Below are 22,239 nucleotides of genomic sequence, written 5' to 3' on the forward strand. Positions count from 1 at the left end.
ATTGATTTCAACAAAGTATTTTATTCGGTTTAGAGTGAATTGTGTTTAAGTTTGAAAATCCTTTTTTTTTTAGTGTACGCATTACGTTTCAAAGCAATTTATTTGAAACTCTGTTACCGTGCATGCTTCGAAAAGAAGCAATTGCTACGATGTTGTGTGAACTTTGTTAATTACTCTATGAATAAAAAAAAGATTTTGAATAACTTCACGTGTCAATCTCATTATTTTTTGTAATAAAAAACACTCTAAACATCTTTAAATTTAAATTTATCTTTTAATTGGCATCACAAATCGTCCAGTCATGTTCCTAAGCCCCTGTGGTTATGCAATTGTCAAGCATTTTTCCGCCCTTACTTCTTTCCGAACTATCAAGTGAATATCATCCAAATTCAAATATCAGAAAAACATTAAAAAGTGCAATCGAGCGCAACAACAATGGTTAAAATCGGTCATTATTTGACGAAACGGCATGCATTTCACATTGAGTGTTCTGGTCGGACTTTATTCGCCTCATTAAAAAAGTGATGAATATCACCCTTAAAAAAGTTAACCAATTTTTTAAGCTTAATAACTTTTTTATCTTAACTTTAATTGAAATGCAACCTTCAGATGAAATATTTGTCATAATTTAGGATTTAAGAAAACCCGTTTTTGAAAAAAATCGGCAGAGGGAGACAAAAGTTATTGATGAAAAACTGGTTTTTCATGTTCCTCTCGAACAAAATGTCTCAAAATCCCATACAAACTTCAGGCTCGTTGAGCGACCCCTTCCCGTGGTCCGATCTGGCCCAAATTTGGCATGAGATCTTGTACTAGGCCCAGGACCAATTTTAGCCTGCAGCGTATAACTTTTTCAAAAGTCGGGTCATTTGGGGCAGTCTAGTGTATATGTATGGTATATTAGAAGGAATTAATAGAATCGTGCACTAAATTTTACGTTTGAGCCCTTATGCTTGGCCTGAATTCCAATCCGAGGCAACAGGTTATCGGTAGAAATCTGAAAGATTGTTGGCGAAATCGGCGCTTTTCGAAAAAAAAACAAAATCTGCCAGGGTGATGGAACTCTTGAAGAACGATTGCTACTATTTCAAGAATTTTTTTTTAAAGAAGAACATAAGAAGTTTCGTTGTTCATGGTTCGGATAAATCATGCAGCTAAGCCCTTGTTTTGAATAACTTTTGTTTTCATAAATATTGAAGTGATTGCATACTATAGATTGCATAATATAAAAATGAACTATTTTATAAAACATGAGTATTTATAAAATTACTATATATTACATGTTAATTAATCGGTTTGGTGAAAAGTTCAAAACGTAAAAGTTGGTGGTAATGAATTGATATATTTAATTTTCACCTCTAAATCTTTTAAAAAGTAGGGGAGAATGAGGATACTTGATCCCTAGGGATACTTGATTCCTTAGCTATATCTCGAAACTGGAATGACTTACGAGGATCAAATGTTCTAGGAAAATGTGCTAAATGGAGCAGAACAAATATGCTATAAGCTCAAAACATTTTAACAAAACATTTTTCTGAGTTATTGAACTATGTTTGAAAAGTTTCACAAAATATGCCTTGAATATTTCTATCACTTTAAAATGTTTCTGGCTTGAAAAAATTAAAACAAAAACATATATAATAGATTGAGTCGATTTGGGGTCATTTTTGAATTTCTCAAACCCTGGGGTCTAAAAAGCTTTGTCTTGGTCCAAAACTCATCCATGATTTTTTGTAGAATTTTTAAGTAACGTTTACATGAGTAAATTTGAACTTTTAGGTTTGTATGGGAAAATTGAATATTTTGTGCTGAAAAATCAACATCGTTTTTGTTTCTTCGGTGGAACTGATCCAGCTGACTGTTTTTGTGCCAATTTATAAAATTTCTAAGGGAAATTTTCCGCTGAACAACTTTGTCGAAGACCGTAACTTCGTATTCTGTTAGGCAAAAAAGTTATTAACAGTTTAACCGAGATATGTCTTTTCGAATCGATAAACGACAAATATAATTGACATCACTGCTGGAGCCTCGCAAAGTATAGCAAGAAAAGTAGTCATGCATAGCTCGTTAGGCGCCCTGCAGGGATGTCAATGGAATTCATTGTTTATCAATGCGAAAAGACATACCTCTGTTAAACAGCTAATAACTTTTTTGCTTAATAATATACGAAGTTAAAATCTTCGACAAAGTTGTTCAGCGGAAAATTTCCCTTAGGAATTTTATAAATTGGCACAAAAACAGTCAGCTGGATCAGCTCCACAGAAGAAACAAAAACGATGTTGATTTTTCAGTACAAAATATTCAATTTTCCCATACAAACCTAAAAGTTCAAATTTACTCATGTAAACGTTACTTAAAAATTCTACAAATAATCATGGATGAGTTTTGGACCAAGACAAAGCTTTTTAGACCCCAGGGTTTGAGAAATTCAAAAATGACCCCAAATCTACTCAGTCTAATATATAATCCAATACATAAATCGTTTTTTCTTCTAAATAGTTCGTGATCATTGCTGATTACAAGATTACGATTATTTATCCAATACCTGCTTTTTTTACAATAATTGTCTGGCAAAATGGACCAAAAAGTTGATTTTCTCGAACGAACGATGATCGAATATTTAGGTCCGGTAACAATCATCAGCAATACTCGATCGCTGTACGTTCAGTTGCGAAGGGCAATCAGGAGACAGTCTTCTGCGTATAAACTGTTATATTCACCCTGAACTTCAACTGAATTTTTTATACAAAATACTAGACAGGGAACAGCAATTTTAAGCTTAAGTTTTAATAACTGATTTTAGAATATTTCGGCGTAAAAAATACAAAGCATTTGTCAGATTTTGTCTATCATCCCTAGTTTTGGCGATATGACGGGTACATTCAATCATGGATTCAGATCTTGCCCAGATGTTCTTGTTTAAGAAATATAACGTTGTGAAAAAAATAAATTCTTCAATTTATTATATACTACGAAGAATAGCTAAAACTTCAACTATTTCTGACATCATTCAAGAAATTCATTTTTTTATATTAAAGATGTTAACTCATTTAACAACTTTGTTGAAGCGATATGACGTATAGATTTGACTTATATTAGTTAAAAAAAATATCTTAAATTTATCTTTATTAAAATTTTCTCTAAAATTCCATCAAAATTCCCATTTTTAGCACATTTAGAAAAAAAAGCGCAAAAAAACTATCATGAATCTGATTTGCAATTAAAAGTTTGGATTACTTGATAATATCAAAAGACAGTTTATGGATACAGCTAGAACAAATATAAAATTCTTCTTTTTTAACCTCCCTTCGAAATTTCCGGAACACCAAAAGAGGTAAGTAAATACAGATTTTTAGAATAATAAGATAAGTAATATATATTCGAACAAATCCAAGAGCGGAAAACAAACCTTGGAATCTGGGATATTTTTCATCATTCGTATTCGTAGTTGATTTTCCAATTTTCAAAAACTTGTTTATTGAAGATTGTATGCAATTTTGTTGCACTCAAGGTTTTTCAGAACAAAATATTCAAATTTCCCATACAAACATTCTAAGTAAATATTTACGCGTGTAAACATTACCTCAAATTCTGCCCAAAATCATGGACCAGTTTTGAACCAAAAATGATTTTTAGGCCCCAGGATTTGAGAAATTCAAAAATGACCCCAAATAGACTCAGTCTAATGAACAGTACAGATTTAAAATCTTGTATTATCTTAGAATAAAAGTCATAATTTAAAATATTTAATTATGGGATGAGAGACATAGGGGTGAGTTAGGAAAGAAAATGGAAGAATTATTATGATCTGGATTTCTGACAATCTAGTGATAATACAAATATGGACTTTTTAGGAGCAAAAAGGTCCTAGATTTATTGCGTAAAATCAATTATAAATTGAACAAACATTAAGTTGCTTAAACAAATTTAAAACTGCCACAGTCTCCTTCGAAATTTCCAAAAAACCCGAAGGGAGGAATAATTAAAGTTGTTCATGAAGTATTTTATGAAAACTTCGAAAAATTTGTCAAATATCCAAAAGATAACAAGAGCAAAAAATAAATTGCGGGAGATGAGAGTTTTATCACCTTTTGTATTATTAATTTTATTGAATGTTTTTGATAAAATATTACTTGACATATAGGTTTTGTGCAATGATGTAGTATGCAATTTTGGTTGCATACAAGTTTTTTTTGCAATTTATTCCAATCCATTAGTTTTTGCATTATTTTTCATTATCGGGGAATAATCGTGACTGTGGATTTTCGAACGGAAGCAAAAATATGTTTCTGATAAGTGTTATTTGGATACAAAATACTTTTTTTCTCTTATGGCGAGGACGTTCTTCAAAGTACGTCCTCTCGCTGGCACTGTCTGTTCGTGAATGACAAAATACTGATAAGTTAATAAAAAAAAATCTTTGCTCAGAACTTCTGAAAAAATCTTTAATTTCCTTAAGTTTTTAGCTGAACAGTCCTTCTTGCCGTTGACAAAGTTGGTTTAGAATACTGGAAATTTTGAATTTCCAAACTTGAGAACTCCCAACCACCAAATCGAAGTGAACATTTTAAGGAATATTTTTTGTTGAAAATTCTTATTGTAGGAAGATTTTCCCAACACAAGTGTTAGCGGAAACCTGCTTTTTGGGGAACATTTTTATTCCTTCTTAATTTGTAGAATTTCTCCCATGTATGTTGTTCGCTTAATAGAGATTTTGAACAAAGCCTCGGTGGCCGTGTGGTGAGCGTCATTCGATGATAACAGCAGGTTCATTGTAGGTCTGGGTTCAATTTCCATATCTGCAGTGTTTTTTTTTTTTTAATTTGAGGGTTTCGATTTTCATTGCGGTACCAGATTTTTTGAGATAAACTGCTTAACTTACAGCTGTGCTCTTATAGGAGAGCTCAAAAAAGTTATAAAACAAAAATTGGTGAGAAAATTTATAAGTTTGGATATATTCGAGGCTCAGTAAAGACTCCAGTTATCCTTACTATTTTCAGTAGCATTGAGTATTCTTCACTTAGCCACTTGAGAAACTATAAACTAAACAAAAATAACTTAACTATTAACAAAACAAAACGAAATATATTTCGATCTTGAACAGTTTAGAACAATCCCCAGCCCTTCTTCTCGTGATGATGTTCCTTAACCTTGATGGTCACCGGAACATGCTTCTCGACGTAAACTGGCTTCTGAATGTAGACCGGGACGGGTTTCTCGACATGAACTGCGTACGGTTTTGGCACTTCGACGTACTCCTTGTGGACAACTGGAACTTTGACCTCAACTGGATATGGAACTGGACGATCAACGTGGTATGGAACCTTCTTTTCGACGACATAAGGGATCTTCTTCTCAACGATCACCGGGACCTTCTTTTCGACCTCAACCGGGTAGGGAACCTTCACTGGAACGGCCACATGCTTCTCGACCTCCACTGGGTATGGCACTGGGACTTTCTTGGTGATCGTTGTCACCTTCTTGACTTCCTTGTGACCCAGATGATCAAAGTGATGATGATTGTAGTTGTCCGATTCCAGACCATGATGGTTTTCGTACGATCCTAACTCCCACAGGCCACGTTTTTCCTTCTTGGCGGACTCGTCAACTGCGGCTGCTGATGCAATGGCCAGGGCCATGGACAACACTACGAACACCTGAAAAATATTAAATATTTTATTTTTATATTCGTTTTGTTTAACTGATTTAAGTAAAGTCACCTTCATGATAGATTTAGTCGCAATTGTTCAACTGAAAGATCGTCAACGAATGATATGATTCGAAAATTTAGGTTGCATTTTATATGATTTGAGGAAACACTGTTGAACTCGCACGTTATCAATTTGTCGACAATTTTCTTCGCGGCCTACTGATCTGCTTCAGTGGTTTCAGTTTCGCTTTTGGCTTAGTTGTCATCATTATTTTTTTCCTTCTTCAGACTTGTTATGGAAAAAATGTACACAAACAACCTATGGCTCTGTATCCTACATTTAACGATGTTGGTTCGAAATTCTTCTTCCCGAAACGTGACATTATTACCGTAGCTATCAATAAAAGATGAAAAAATACTCTCGAATAGGGGATCAATTCGTAATCCACACCTGTTCAGCGAGGGAAGAAAAGGCGCATCACCAAACGACCAAGACGTCTGGAAGTGGTAAATAAACTTGGCAGAGTTCTATCAGCAGCGTGTATCCCCAAAACGTTCCCGGGGATCAAATTGGCTTCAAGAGAACGAGGAGAAAAAACTCCTTCCGGAAGCATCAGTCCATTGGACGAGGCGATAAAATGTGCTTACCTTGACGACGACGCCGCCAACTAAGATGAGTCCGAAGACTGGAGAATAAAAATAAAACACACGTGTGTGTTTGCGCAAACATGCGAATATCATCCATCCCTTCCCACCACCTGGTGACAAAAGTTCATTTTCAAACTAGTAGGTACCTTTATCGAAAATGAAAAAGACGAGCCAGCACAGACAAACACAGCGCGCCGCATATTGAATGTTTATTGATTTTTTTTGTGTGCCCCGGAGGCAAGCAAGACGACGATAATCGACGAAACGTCATCCGGAAGTCGTTCTCTGGATGTGATCCCGAAGGTGGCATCTTTGGCCAGTCAGTGGATGTTTGATGTTATTTTTGGCTCTCGAGAGGACCAAATATGATGTGGTGCGGCCTATGAGTTGATTATGTTCATATGCCAATAAACCAAACCTGGCGTTGAGGAAATTGTAAGTTTTTTTTTATCAAAACATGCATGTATAATTTTTTTTTTGATTTTTCGATTTTAAGTTTTGCCTTTTCAACTTATAAATTTGGTACTTTTCTATTTTGGACAATGTTCATAAAAGAAATTAATGAAATCATAATAAGCAGTGAAGCACAACATTTTTCAAAAATGAAATACAAACGACTTCCTGCTTAAGCCAATAAGCAGCCGTGATCTTGAGCTCAGTCGATCCAGAAATAGCTTTTGATCAATAACCGAACAACCATTTAAAAGTGAACCGAAAATGGCAATTGTTATCCATTCGATTTCTAGCTCTTCTGACGCTGACAAGTAGAGATCCGTTGGTTTTCAATCATGAAGGTAAGTCAATCAATTGAGTTGAATTGAAACTTTTCGAAATTATCGTCCAATGTTTTTAGGTGTTAGTAGTGTTCTCCATGGCTTTGGCCATTGCATCAGCAGCCGCAGTTGACGAATCCGCCAAGAAGGACAAACGTGGCCTGTGGGAATTGGGATCGTACGAAAACCATCATGGTCTGGAATCGGACAACTACAATCATCATCACTTCGATCATCTGGGTCACAAGGAAGTCAAGAAGGTGACAACGATCACCAAGAAAGTTCCAGTGCCATACCCAGTTGAGGTCGAGAAGCATGTGGCCGTTCCAGTGAAGGTTCCCTACCCGGTTGAGGTCGAGAAGAAGGTCCCGGTGATCGTTGAGAAGAAGATCCCTTATGTCGTCGAAAAGAAGGTTCCATACCACGTTGATCGTCCAGTCCCATACCCAGTTGAGGTCAAAGTGCCAGTTGTCCACAAGGAGTACGTCGAAGTGCCAAAACCGTACGCGGTTCATGTCGAAAAACCCGTCCCGGTCTACATCCAGAAGCCAGTTTACGTCGAGAAGCACGTTCCGGTGACCATCAAGGTTAAGGAACATCATCACGAGAAGAAGGGCTGGGGACTGTTCTAAACTGTTGAAGATCGAAATATATTTCATTTTGTTTTGTAAAAAGCACAAACCACACTTTTTTTTATTTTCCAGAGAAATTTCATAACTGAAATCTTAAGAATGAAATTAATAATTGGATATAATTTTTCTACTTCTTTCAATGAACATTACCCATTCCATCAATCCTAGTATGCGCTGCTCAATTTGTCCCCGCAGTGGTAATCTTCTGATCAAAACAAACCCCTTCAATCCGAGTTACCAATGCAAGTTCACGATTTTCAGAAAAGCATGAAAAAAACCATCATCCCACCCTTCAAAAGAGCAATCAATCCATCATAATTTGCCGGCTGCTTGCCAGCAATGGCATGCTTCGATTATGTCGAAACGAAAATTATGACACAATTTTAAATGTGTTTTCTTAACATTAACATACCGGCTCACGGACTCACCCTCGTTGGCTGTCGAACATCGCACAATAAACGTCAAGCAGAGCCAAAAAAAAAAGGATGAGTTTCCAAACAGGAAGGGAGGAAAAGTGAAAGATGAAAGTTCGTGTCATCTTTGAAATGGATTGGAAACGAGTTGTTCCAAAACTGGAGGAACGAGGAAACGAGAAATGGATGCCTGCCGGGATCAATCTCGTCGTCAATCGATACCCCATACCGGAAAATTGGATGCAATGCAAAGTGGCAGCTTTTGGCAAACGGGATTGAGGGAGTAAGCTGAGAAGAGTAGAGAGTTTATCAACTTTTTCGATTGTCTGGAAGCAACTCCCCTTTCAAACGCTGAAGAATTATGCTGCCGGAAATCGGAGAGGAGGTGGAAAAACGCAAAATGTCAATTCTTTACACAACTTTTTAGCTACTGCTCCTCGATAAAGACTGAAGTTTCTGAATGAGTATTTATATTCCACATTCGATTAAAAAAAAATAAAAAAGTTAGAAATTCACTAAAAAGTGACAAATTTCAGATTATGAAAAAACAGACACGGCGTACAAAAAAAACATAAACACAAACAAACATTTTTGTAGCTATATTCGCATGCTGTTCACGCATAGTCACGTTCCACATGCATTTCAATTCTCTAGCGACGAAAACTACAACAATTGGGCGTTATTCGACAGCTTATTCGTACCTATCGGAAGAATGCAAAAGAGCGCAAAATTTTGCTCTCATAGCCTTCAAATCCTCGCTAGCGACAATATTTTCCAGTTCTCTCATTGGTCAATATTACTCGATTCCCATCTGTTTTTATCCATTTGAAAATTTACAAACATGCCGAACTTTCTATCAAATCAGATTGAAACTTCCTTAGATGACATTTTATACGATCTTTTTACTATGCAGATGGAATTGCAATTTTTAACACCATTGTAAACGACTTAAATTATCATTTCTGATACGAATATATCTGAACTTCATCAGCAAATAAATGAACTGAACAGAAATCGCAAACTGATAAGATGTCGGAAACAAGCTTGCGAACGCCCTTGAAGGTACGATTTGGAAAAATTATGCTTTAGGGACAGTTTCCGAACAAGTTAAGCATGTTACTATCCAATCGAAAGCCTTTGAAAATCTAACAAGAGTTGTAGAGCATTTCTTTTTTTTTATTTTAAGCTAGTGCTATATCGTTGAACTCTTTCAGCTAGTTATTTCAGTACTTTGATAAGACCTGAAACCGGAATGGAATAAAGATTAAAGATTTAATTTATAAGTTTAGTCATCTGCTACAATGATACCATCATTTCAAACGCAAATCAGTGCATAGTTTTTCGCTTTGCAGTTTAATTAATTTTTTGGGTCGAATACAGACGTGTTTGCTCCTTGTTCGTGTGTTTTTGACGCGGAATGTGCTTGACGTTTTTCAGCGGTGTACCCGAGAAAATGGATCTGGATATTGGAAGTGAGGAGCTGATAATTTAATTGGTTTTGTGTGTGAATTGTGACATTCTTGAATTTCGAATTCCTTCGAATTAAATTATGAAGGCCATTCAAAGCATGATTGAACGAGTTCGTTTGCAGTTGAAGTGTTACGCAGCCTACTTAGATTTGGTGAGGAAATTCCAATTATTTTCTATCGCTGTCCCCTTTGTTTTTCCGTTGACATCTAAATTTATTTATTTCACTTTTTTCTACGAGTGCAAGGGAGAAAAAGTGTAGGAATTTATCTGAATTATGGTTGGGAAGAGTTCCATTAGTCCTTATCGCTGGAAGCACCTCTTTTTCTTGGGGAGATCTGTGTTTCGAGTGGTTTCTTTTATTCCTATTGGGACTATTCTCAAGTAACAATTTTAGCTTTATTATGGTCAGCAAAATTTCGTTTGGACTATAGCATTAATCTTCATAAAAAGCTAAAGCGCATTCTATAACATCACCTGGACTCTAATAAAGCCAAAATTAGGCCCTACCCTAGAAACTTCATCATGACATATCATTGTTGGTCATCAATGTTGGTCACCAAAGCTTTTAAAAGGCTGATATTAAACATGTCAGGAATTTTTGTTTTTTTCGATTCTGTGAGTTCTCGGAGTTTTATTTTTATTTTTTCCAGCAACCATAATGGTTGATGAATGATGATTGCATTATTGAGATATTTATGATCTGGTAAAATTAATAGCCAAAATACCAAATGTTTTAACCATATTATGAGCTTCTTTTGTACTGCCAGTCAAGATTTTAGGTAAAATCTGTATGAAATGGTATCTTAAAATAAATGTGCCTCGTCAAATCTGTGATGGAATTGATGGAAAATGGGCCTGAAAAAATATTTTTCAATGCTTGCATTGTGAATCCATCAAAATGGCGTCATTTTGTGCCCTTCGATTTTGCAACCAACATGGCGTTAGTCAATTCGATTTGACGTTTCTCTCGTAAGCCAACCAATTACACGCTTAGGATGAGTTCCTCATTTCTGAGTTGTTAATCCTTAGTACAGTAAATGAGGACAGACATTTTAAATAAAAACGGATTGGTTGTTAATCACCCATGGAATAAATAATGAGTTGAAGTCAAATTTCGTTGTCTGACGCCATCTTGAAATCCAAGATGGCGGCTTCCGCTGATCTTTCAAATGTTGTAAATGACTTAAAATCGCATTAAACCCCATCAATATTGGTATTGGGTGAAAGGGCTAAACGAGTAGAAGTTGAATTTCGCTATCAGACGCCATCTTGAAATCCAAGATGGCGGCATCCGCTTAACTTTTAATGCTGTTAATGACAAAAAGTCGCATTCAACAACCACTATATGGGTATGGGTTAAAGGGCTAAACTAGAAGAAGCCGATTTTTTTCTTTTCGACGCCATCTTGAAATCCAAGATGGCGTCTTCCGCTGAACTTTGAAATGCTGTTAAACACTGAAAATCGCATGAAACTCCCACAATATAGGCATTGTGTGAAAGGACCAAACGAGTTAAAGTCGAAGTTTTCTATCAAACGACATCTTGAAATCCAAGATGACGGCTTCCACTGAGCTTTAAAATTCATCAAATGACTAAAAATTGATTTACAATATTGATATTCGTTGAAAGGGATAAACTAGAAGAACCAGACCCTGATTGTTTTTGGCAACCCGCTGGAACATTTTGTGTTGTCAAAATCGAACGATTTTTTTTCCCAACTTTTTTTTTACTTAGTACTACATTTTTTGTCATATTTTGGATGCATTTAGCACTTTTCGTGTTTTGTCGATAGTTTTTGTTTTTTGCCATATTTGCTATTTATGTTATTGCTAATCATGCTAATATGTCTTAATTGTATTGGTCCTATTAAAGCGAAAACTATAAGGTTATGTTGTTTCTGTTATTTGTTTGATTTGGGGACATGTGCCAAAATCGGATGTTTCCAAAATCGAATGCTGCCAAAAACGATCGGGGTCTGTATTGTGGTTGCTTTGTGCGATTTTGGGTCACTTAACTACAGCATTTCAGAGTAAAGCGAAAAGAGAAAATCGACTACTACTCGTTTAGCCCTTTTACCCAATACCATTATTATTGGGGTTTCATACGATTATAAGTCATATACAACATTTTAAAGTTCAGCGGAAACCGCCATCTTGAATTTGGATGGCATCAAATAACGAACTTCGACTTTTACTGGTTCATCTTTTTCAACTAATACCCATATTGTAAGGGTTTGTGGCGATTTCAGTCATTAACAGTATTTTCAAGTTGAGTGGTAGCCGCCATCTTGGAATTTAAGATGGTGACGGACAAGGAAGTTCGACTTCTACTCGTTTATTACTTTCACCTAATAACAATATTAGTAAGGTTTCATGATATTTTCAGTTATTTACAACTTTGAAAATAGAAGCGGAAGCCGCCATCTTGTATTAATGATGGCGTCAAGCAAAAAATTTTGTTCCTCCTATTTGAACCCTTTCACTCAATACTCATATTGTAGAGTTATTCATTCCACTTCCGGTAATTCGAAGTTTTCATAGATTTTTATAATTTTTTATTATTTTAACTCAAAATCAACACACAGAACTTATCAAAAATGTGTAAAAGTGGAAATTCCAATTCAAATATGTGCTATCTAATCTAAGCGTGTCCTGTTTTGACATCTTGATCGAGAACTAAGTTTTATGGCGGTTTAATAATCAGGCACTGAGTGCTATTATAGAACATGCTAAAGAAAGCTTGGAGCAAACTTTTAAGTTTGTGTTTTATTATAGTTTAAACGTAGCATTCCTAACTTTTTCTAAATAACTAAAACAGTATGTTTAATGGAAGATTTATGAGCGTTTTCAAAACTATCTGAAAACAGATGGTCGATTCAAGAATATAAGCATTTTGCATTACCATAATAAAACCATCATAAAACGAGCTGCACAAAAAAAAAGCCATAATAAAACCATAATATAACATCGAAATGCTAGTTAGCTTGATCTGTGTTACTTGGGTTGGTAATGGTGAGTACTGAGTTGGAGGCCTCTAGGTCGTACGCGTTGAATGTAATTAATGAAATGTAGGTATTTTCTTTATTCAATATATTATTTTCAAGAGTGCGAGGCGGACGGCAATAACACTTTTCTCAGGTTGCATAAGTTTCCCGTGCTTTGAAGAGCGAAATATGAGATTCTACTGGTTTTATTTCTTGCCCTGGGTCAATTAATGATGGTCAATGTTTTTTAATGTCATGGTGGGAAATCATCATAGTAAATTCAGCAAAAGTGGTTTGTTTCTATTTTTTTTTTATCACAGGTATTTTAGTTTCTTTTAACTCTTCGCGGATTAGAACTCTTCGCGTGATCAATTTTACCAGAATATTAAATAGCTTCATATGTCAGCCAGGCAATTTTGTCAAATACTATCAAAAGTGTAAATTTTTACATAATCTGCTGTTTTACATGGAATAGTTAAGTCTTCCAATCAGTGTTCCGAATATCACTCAATTCTCATGAAAGACACTGAAACGTTTTCAACAGCGAAAGCAAAACCTAAATTGTCGGTTGGATTATCTCCCAGTGGGGCAAAGATTGTGTTCGACAGCGCTGCTCCGAGAATCAAAGAAATAAAATTTGAAAGAGAGACGTTTCTTCTCCAGTTGGAATTCTCAACTGAGTGAGGAGCTACCTGATTTTCAGTTTCTTTTTTCAGTCAATAACTTTTCTTGCTCAATCACTCACTCACTCACTCGTTTACTGATCGATGATCGAATGCTGTCTGCCTGATACATCTTGCTTTGTTGTTGCTGTTGTTGGGGAGGATTAAAATAGTCATTCAAACACGCAGGCAGTACGTATGAACATATGTTTCTGCCGTTTTGCCAGAAAGTACGCAGGCAGTATGAACCGATGCAAGGCCGCATTGATTGAGTTTGAGTGAGTGAGTGAGTGGATTTTCGAATTGGCTCTTGTGTCAGTCAGTGTCTCAATCACTTCTGATACACCAGGTAGTGAGCTTGAGAGATCGACTTAGATGCGAGTCCGCTCTCGCGTTTGAATCTTGTTTACATTGACTTCGCATTGTCGCTCTGCCGATTCTCTAGGGAACAACAGGCAGCAGCAATCGGCTTTGAATGTTTCCAACTAGAAACCTATCATGAGCGTTTCTTCCGAGTGATTTTCGGAAGACTGCTTCCAATATTAAACAAATGGAATAAACGCGTCTATATCGGTGAGGACTGGGGTTCAACCAACAAATTTTGTCAAAGGCTTCAATAATTGAGGCCAAGTTCAGATAGGGACACATAATTGCTCTGAATTAGGTTTAAGCCTTATTAGTCTAATTCACTATTATTATTTTTTCTAATTTAAAGTGTGACTAATGTAAATAATCATAACTTGCCGCCGACTGTGGACTAGAGGATGGCATTGAAGTTTTCTAAGCCAGAGGTCATGAGATCGAGTCTCGGTCACGGCATACACAGCACTCTTTCTGTTGGCTGGAGGTGTTAGCATTAGTAAGATGTTAGGTGGATTATATTCTTGAAACATGTACGCTTTACTCTTAAGTAGATTTTAGTTCTCTTTAAAGAAACATTAAGTTTCACTGAGACCCTATATGTGTGATCGTTTTTTTAACTCTACTACAGTATATCTCACATTTACGCTCATACTTTATATCTATTTTGGATTCTATATTTATATGGCCCCCATAGAAGTTGTTAGGAGTTTCAATAGGAAACATAGAATTCAGGAGGTGTAGGAGCTTAGGTTTCAAATGGCCACATTACTTACCATAGTGATTTCCATGCCATACCTTTACTACCTTTACCCCCAAACATTCAGCGTGAGATAAGTGGAGGGTTATCGACTACACGGACTTGGCTGGCGTCGTTATTGGTTCATTTGAAAGTAAGAGATCCTCAAAATTGTACAGAAATGATGATGGGTGTGCCTAAATAGAATTAAGATTTTTTATTTCTAGCCTGCTTGCGAAAGCCGAAAGCCCTACTCTTCTATGATAATCTTTAAAGTACATTTTCTTTAGTACTATATTATTCAAGTCAAGGGTTATGAATAGAGGTTTACATTGATTCATAGGTTCTGACTGATTGAAAATAACATTTGAAATTGTATTTGTTTTTCACCATGCAGAAACAATCATAGGATATTGAAGCATAAAAACTTGTCCATTGATAGCAGTTAGATAAGGTAATTAAAAGAATCGACAAAAAAATGTTAAACTGCAAAATTCGGGAAAATATTAGATCAACCTATTGTTTTAACATTGTTTGGGGTACTTCTGATAACCAAAATGATTTAATACAGTTTCAGAAAACTTTACTTCCAGTTGCAGGCATGGTTTCCATCTGGTGAAGGATATAGAGTGCAAAATCGATAAAAACTTAATTTGAAAAACCCTGAGTTCTTTTAACAAAACGAGGTATATTTCGGAATTCAACAGTTTAGAACAATCCCCAGCCCTTCTTCTCGTGATGATGTTCCTTAACCTCCGGCACTTCGACGTATTCCTTGTGGACAACTGGGACTTTGACTTCGACTGGGTATGGAACTGGACGATCGACGTGGTATGGAACCTTCTTTTCGACGACATAAGGGATCTTCTTCTCAACGATCACCGGGACCTTCTTCTCGACCTCAACTGGATAAGGAACCTTCACTGGAACGGCCACATGCTTTTCAACCTCAACTGGGTATGGCACTGGAACTTTCTTGGTGATCGTTGTCACCTTCTTGACTTCCTTGTGACCCAGATGATCAAAGTGCTGATGATTGTAGTTGTCCGAATCCAGACCGTGATGGTTTTCATACGATCCCAACTCCCACAGGCCACGTTTGTCTTTCTTGGCGGACTCGTCAACTGCGGCCGCTGATACAATGGCCAGAGCCATGGATAACACTACGAACACCTTGAAGAAAAAAAGGTTGATAATATTGGATTTATTTAAAAAAAAAAATTGATTGCAGTGTAACGATAATACCTTCATGTTTGGAAATCTATTGATCTCAACCTTATGATCACTGGAGAGTTTGAATTCGAATGATAGCTGATGGAAACTGTTGTTCACTTTAAAATGGTTCAACAGTTTTTCGCCACTGTTTTTTTTTGTGCGGAAACGAGTCTGTAAAAGCTCACGAATTGGTCTAAATAGGAAGCAGCGTTTTTGTCTCTTTGAGATGCTGCCTTGGGATGCATCAGTAGGCCTTGTTTCCAAACATTCAAAAACAACCTTGTGCTCGAAACGAAAAGCTGGAATTTAACAGTTTCGAAAAGATGTTCCCGGAATTGAAGATAAAAAAACTGTTTCTGTCGGATTTTCATGAAATAGGTTAAGAATTATCGAAATAAACTGAAATCAAATGAATTTTTGATTTACGTTTAATTTTTTATTTGTGTTCAACCAAACCATTTTCCAATTCAAAACATCTCATTTTCAACATGCTTTAAATAATTATATAGTTTTTTTTGGGTTACTCATAAAACGTGTTTGATTCAGTAAAATTTGCATTGTTGTGTTTATAGTTTTTCAGTTATCCTTGTGCAACAGTAGAATGTCTTCAGAATTCAATCAACGCTTAGATTAGTGGCTTCAAGATTTCAATCAGGCAGGATTTTACAACGTTGCATTTGCTGAAAATTATAAATCCACAATTTTATCAATTTACGTTACATACAACAAGTTTTGCTGCATCCAGTTAAAAGTCTGATGTTTGATTAACAGATTTTATATTTCTTGAGTGTCAAGTAATGTTATTTTGAATATACATTACAGAATCAATAGCCAAATACTGCACTCGCAACACTAGAAGGAATCATATTTCTCGATTTTAAAAACTACGCCTACTGCTCCATCCTCAAAGAAAAATCTTCTCAAGCCGGTTTCTTACGCCTTCTCGAGCCAATCAGTAGCCATAGTACATCATGCGTTCAATCAAACCAAAAATAGCTTTTGATCAATAACCGAACAACCATTTAAAAGTGAACCGAAAATGGCAATTGTTATCCATTCGATTTCTAGCTCTTCTGTCGCCGACAAGTACAGATCCGTAGGTTTTCAATCATGAAGGTAAGTCAATCAATTGAGTTGAAACTTTTTAAAATTATCGTCCAATGTTTTTTCAAGGTGTTCGTTGTGTTGTCCATGGCTTTGGCCATTGCATCAGCAGCCGCAGTTGACGAGTCCGCCAAGAAGGACAAACGTGGCCTGTGGGAGTTTGGATCGTACGAAAACCATCACAGTGTGGAATCGGACAACTACAATCATCATCACTTCGATCATTTGGGTCACAAGGAAGTCAAGAAGGTGACAACGATCACCAAGAAAGTCCCAGTTCCATATCCAGTGGAGGTCGAGAAGCATGTCGCCGTTCCAGTGAAGGTTCCCTACCCGGTTGAGGTCGAAAAAAAGGTCCCGGTGATCGTTGAGAAGAAGATCCCTTATGTCGTCGAAAAGAAGGTTCCATACCACGTCGATCGTCCAGTTCCATACCCAGTCGAGGTCAAAGTGCCAGTTGTCCACAAGGAGTACGTCGAAGTGCCGAAACCGTACGCAGTTCATGTCGAGAAACCCGTCCCGGTCTACATCCAGAAGCCAGTTTACGTCGAGAAGCACGTTCCGGTGACCATCAAGGTTAAGGAACATCATCACGAGAAGAAGGGTTTTGGACTGTTTTAAATTTTTTTTTTTAAACCAATTTACTTAAATATAGGTGTTACGTTTTGTAGATATTAGAATTCGTGCTTTTGACTTCAAATTTCCATGATTTTTTTCATGTGAAAGATCCACGAATACGAAATTGATAAACTGTTAATAAAACGTAGCTTTAAGAAACTGATAAGTTGAAAAATAACTTTAAAAACCACAAATTTTGGTGAAATTATTTCTCTGATGATTCTTCTGATAAGATTATTTCAGTTATCAGCGAATGTCGTTTGTCTTGAAAAATCTCCGTTATCCAACTGGAGAAGTGAAGTAGGCGTGTTTCGAAAAAGACGTGTTTTTCCCATCTGCCAAATGCAATTCTTTACCGGAAGATCGTTTCCAATTGCCTCACTTCAAGTCTTATGAGGTACTTTAAACTGTTATTGAACGGAAAACAATTAAGCAAAAAATGGACCCGCAATGGAAGTTTCCTCGATAAGCAGTATTACGCTTAGGATTCAGGGTTCCGGAGATTTGGAAAGTAGTGATTTATTCGATGACTGCAAGCGGGATGACGATGGGGCTATCTGCCGGAACAGCTGCTGGTCATTTGGCAGGAGATTCATGGGAAATAGCAGTCCAAGAAGGTCTTAGTTTCAAATTATCGATGATGCAAAGCTAAGTATTCCCCTCCCCATCTTCTTTTTTTTTGACTATATTTTTTAATTTTTTTCCGAGTGACTTTGAAGTAATATGAAAAAAAAAATCATTGTATACTGATATTTAAAAGCATAAAAGATTAAAACTCTGTTTCGAAAGATATTTCTCATTCATCTTTTTATCGGACAGCGTAAAACTTTAAAACCATTGATGAACTTAAAAATAATTATTTTATCATGACAAGCGAAGTCGTAAATAAGTGTTGTTGTGAATGAATATAGCAAGTTTGATTTCAAATTTAAGAAACAAACAAACAAATTTAAAATGAAGAAAAATTTCTTAAATCAATAAACAAAACTATGAGACTTATATTACTACTGCTTCATTCTTATATGACAGACATTACTGTAGTTGAAAACTTCTTTCTTTTTGAATATTGTATAATAAAATCCTCATTTCACTTTAAAAAGGGTTTGCTTTTGATTGGTTACGGTTTTTTAAACATGACAATTAATTTTACTTTGTTTTTTATTTCTTCAAAAATTGAATAAACTCTTTAATAAGCAGTTCTTATTTATAGCTGATTCACTGGTGTTGGGAACTTTTTTTCGTTCAAACTTTATCATTATTTATTTATTAATGTCTTTGATAGTAATCACACAAACATATCTTAAACTAAACAGGTATTAATTTCTAGAACTACGAATACTATTTTTAAATAAATCTTTGGAAATGTGAAAGTTTAAAAACGCTTGACACTTCATTGAAAACACGACAACAGTTATACAGAGGATGATTTTGTGCGAAGACGGTGCGGCTGTATGGTATCCACAGAAAATTCTGTTGACGAAGTCGTCTAGCTGGCACGTGAATGTTAAAGTTTTGCAGCAATTGAGGACAGTCTATATTATTCGTTAACAAGTCAAAAACGAACATTCTTTGAATGTACGTTCGCCTCCAGCCAGGGGCGGTCCTAGAGCTGGCTCTTGGGGGGGGTGATTTTCCAAGTTTTCAAAAATCAGTCAATAACGTAAATATATTGCGAAAAAAACGTTCATCTGGAGAGTGCGAGTGGGGGGATGGGGGGAGGGGGGTTATTGTGCAGTAGGGTGGCCCAAAATTGTACTATGTCTGGGATGTTGGGGGCTCAAGCTTCAAATGATAGCTTAGGGTGTAAGAAACAATATTTTATATGGCGGCGACTCAGAAAAATGATGTTTAGAGGTCGCACTGGTTCGATTTTTGAAAAAAGGTCATTTTTTCGAAGTTTTGTCCTAATAACATTTTCAGATCTTGAAAAAGTATCAAACATGTGTCTCTAATATTTTTTAAATTTTCTTTATAATGTAAGTTTTAAACTAAAAATTTATTGGGACTATTTTGGACTCTCAATTTGTATGTATGATTTTTTTAATTACACAATACTGTGAATTTTTGTAAAAAAAATAATTAAAATTAACAAAAAAGTGTACTTTGGATTAAGATTTTTAATCAATATTGAATTTAAAAGATGCGCGACGTTAAAATGTGCAACTTTGCAGAAGAAAGTGTACAGCTATGACTTGCCGTTTAAAAGTAATTCAAGTTTCACTTTAGAAAAAAGTCACAATTTTCAAATTTTTGCTAAGAATTGCTCTATATTATGATGTTGATGAGTTTCAAGCAATCAAAGAACCAAATAAACTCCTGATATCAAATTGTTTCATCCTTTTCTCGATCCTTAAATCACCAGAAAGAACCATTCCAAGTTTCTAGATTTTTTATTGATTGAAGGTCGTGTTACCCATACTTGAGTGACGGTTTGGTGAATGTGTTATGGCTACAACTACAAAAAAAATTTAAAATAAAAATCTAGAAACTAGTCATGGTTGTTTCTGCTGATTGAAGGATCGATAAAAGGATGAAAAAGTTTGATATCAGAAGTTTATTTGGTTCTTAGATTGCTCGAAACTCAACAACATCATAATATAGAACAATTCTTAGCAAAAATTTGAAAATTGTGACTTTTTTCCACAGTGAAACTTGAATTACTTTGAAACGACAAGTCATAGCTATACACTTTCTTCTGCAAAGTTACTCATTTTAACGTCGCGCATCTTTTGAATTCAATATTGATTAAAAATCTTAATCCAAAGTACACTTTTTTGTTAATTTTAATTATTTTTTTTACAAAAATTCACAGTATTGTGTAATTAAAAAAATCATACATACAAATTGAGAGTCCAAAATAGTCCCAATAAATTTTTAGTTTAAAACTTACATTATACACCCTTCTTACACCCTAAACTATCATTTGAAGCTTGAGCCCCCAACATCCCAGACATAGTACAATTTTGGGCCACCCTATTGTGCAGTTTCAAATGAGACTTTAATATTTGCTACACACCAGACCCGTGCCGTGCAATGGACACGTCCATGGGTGAGGGATTTCGAATTTCAAATTTTGTTAGAAATTATAAAATACCAAAAAAAAGGACAATAATAAGCAAATTGATTTCTAAAACCATATTGAAACCCATAATCATCACACAAACTCGAAAAAAAAATACTGATACGAATCAAAATAAATCAGAATCAAAATTTCAAATCAATTTTATTTCCGGTTAGTCATTAATAATTCATTCGAAATGTTGATACTTATTCTGAACAAAAAAAATTCAAGCAAGTAAACGGAATGCGAATTAAAAATTGGAATAAACCAGAATTTGAAGCTTCGGGCATAACAATCAGATCAGAGATCAGAGATCAAATATAACACCAGATTTGATAAGAAATTAAACTCGAATTCTTACAAAAAAATCAGATCAGGTCAGAATATTTAATTGATAATAATGTAAATTATCAACCATATTAATTTACATTTCTGTTCTTCAATTTCAATTTTTGTTTCGATTGAAAAATTCCTCTGTAATGTCATCCATTTGAAATACTATTCAATCACAATTTGAAATGTGAATTATCGACGAGGAAATTATATCCATTTTGAACTTCAGAGAATTTATTCGAAATTAGTAGATGATTAATTTAAAAATGAAAATAATTAATTCTATCAAGTTGATAACTTTATGTATTTAAAATACATCAACAATTCATCATGACAAAGTACAATTCGGGAAATGGAAGAGTTCTTGAATGATCAAAAACGAAACTGATCCCTTTTATTTATTCATTTATTCATTTGTTTATTTTTTTATCCATGAGGAATGAATTGATGACATGTGATTAAAATGCTTCTTATAAAATTGTACTTTCTCATGTTCCATATTCATACATTTCTAACTTTCTATTTGACAAGAATTTTCATAATGTTGAAATGTTCTTAGTTATGTTCTTTTAATTTTCATCGATAAGGTCGATAAATAAAATTAACAAACAAAATCACGGTAATTAACTCTTCATGAATTTAAATATAATACGAAGATTAAAAAGATTAGTTAATAACATTTGAAACTGATTTTTCTAATAAAAACGTCTTTCCAAAATAATGCAAGAGATAGCATTTTGGTGTCTATGTTTTAATGATTGATTTAGTAGAACTCGTACTTCAACTAGATTTTGTTTATCACCTCTCGTTTTGGTAATATGGAGTTTACATATATAGAGTTTTAAAAAGAATCAGTTTTGAGTGAAACCAATCATTGATAATTGATGAACTTACAAGTTAACATGAAAAAAAAATTGATTCTGAACTTGTTTATTATATTTTATTCAATTAAGAAATACTACTTTCATGATGATGAATGATCTTAAAAAAATCTACAGTGTTTAATAATTCAAACACAAGAATTTCTGACATGATTGACTAAGGAAAGTTGTAAAAAACAAAGATTTTATTTTATTTAAAAATTTACTGAAGTCTGAAAAACGATTTGGTTTCTACTTTGAGAAATATCTTAAATCCTATGTAGTCATTACTTCTTTAAACATTCGTTAAAAGTCTATTATTTTACAAGTTTGGGAACAGTAAATAAAAAGAAAACTTAAATAAAAAAAAATTCACATAAGTCAACATTACTTGCGTTCTTGAGAAAAGAAATATGATATGAACCCTTATTTCGAATTTTTATTGTAATGTTTAAAAGTTTTGTCAGAAAAGTGCAGAATTTTCTTGAATAATGTTTAACCTATTTGAAAATAATTTAGGGCACCAACATAAATCAAAATTAGCTCTTAAATTCTTTTCATTTAAAAAAGTTTTAATTCTGTGGCTATGTGAATTTATAAAAAAAACCCTTTTGAATGTGGAGTTGAACATTTAGATAAAAAATAGAGGCTGAAATTGGGTTCTTGATAAAATATTTCATATCTGCATAAAATTTGTATTGATTCAAACAATTTTTTG

General features: G+C 34.7%; 5 protein-coding genes across 5 annotated transcripts in view; 3 read left to right on the forward strand and 2 right to left on the reverse strand.

Moving 5' to 3' along the window:
* Positions 1-5,105: 5,105 nt before the first annotated feature.
* On the reverse strand, positions 5,106-5,796 carry LOC129747507 (titin-like). Its single transcript, XM_055741763.1, has 2 exons — positions 5,721-5,796; positions 5,106-5,657 (listed from the first exon to the last, which is right to left on the reverse strand). Exons 1-2 carry the CDS (start codon positions 5,724-5,726, stop codon positions 5,106-5,108), a joined length of 558 nt encoding a protein of 185 aa, XP_055597738.1. The 5' UTR covers positions 5,727-5,796.
* Positions 5,797-7,086: 1,290 nt separating this feature from the next.
* Positions 7,087-7,703, forward strand: LOC129741057 (uncharacterized). Its single transcript, XM_055732757.1, has 2 exons — positions 7,087-7,092; positions 7,152-7,703. The coding sequence occupies exons 1-2, from the start codon at positions 7,087-7,089 to the stop codon at positions 7,701-7,703; spliced, it is 558 nt and encodes a 185-aa protein (XP_055588732.1).
* A 7,335-nt stretch (positions 7,704-15,038) lies between these two features.
* LOC129741059 (titin-like) lies at positions 15,039-15,581 on the reverse strand. The gene is made up of 2 exons (XM_055732758.1): positions 15,576-15,581; positions 15,039-15,503 (listed from the first exon to the last, which is right to left on the reverse strand). Exons 1-2 carry the CDS (start codon positions 15,579-15,581, stop codon positions 15,039-15,041), a joined length of 471 nt encoding a protein of 156 aa, XP_055588733.1.
* Positions 15,582-16,615: 1,034 nt separating this feature from the next.
* On the forward strand, positions 16,616-17,294 carry LOC129747508 (titin-like). The gene is made up of 2 exons (XM_055741765.1): positions 16,616-16,661; positions 16,719-17,294. The coding sequence occupies exons 1-2, from the start codon at positions 16,656-16,658 to the stop codon at positions 17,268-17,270; spliced, it is 558 nt and encodes a 185-aa protein (XP_055597740.1). The 5' UTR covers positions 16,616-16,655; the 3' UTR covers positions 17,271-17,294.
* Positions 17,295-17,717: 423 nt separating this feature from the next.
* The window catches only part of LOC129741060 (protein obstructor-E-like), a 12,323-nt gene continuing 7,801 nt past the window's right edge, over positions 17,718-22,239 (forward strand). Inside the window, exon 1 of the mRNA XM_055732759.1 lies at positions 17,718-17,838. Within this exon, the coding sequence (XP_055588734.1) occupies positions 17,718-17,838 (121 nt within the window). The remainder of the gene's footprint in view (positions 17,839-22,239) is intronic.

This window comes from Uranotaenia lowii, chromosome 2 (genome assembly GCF_029784155.1).
Source record: "Uranotaenia lowii strain MFRU-FL chromosome 2, ASM2978415v1, whole genome shotgun sequence".
Taxonomy (NCBI): Eukaryota; Metazoa; Arthropoda; class Insecta; order Diptera; family Culicidae; genus Uranotaenia; species Uranotaenia lowii.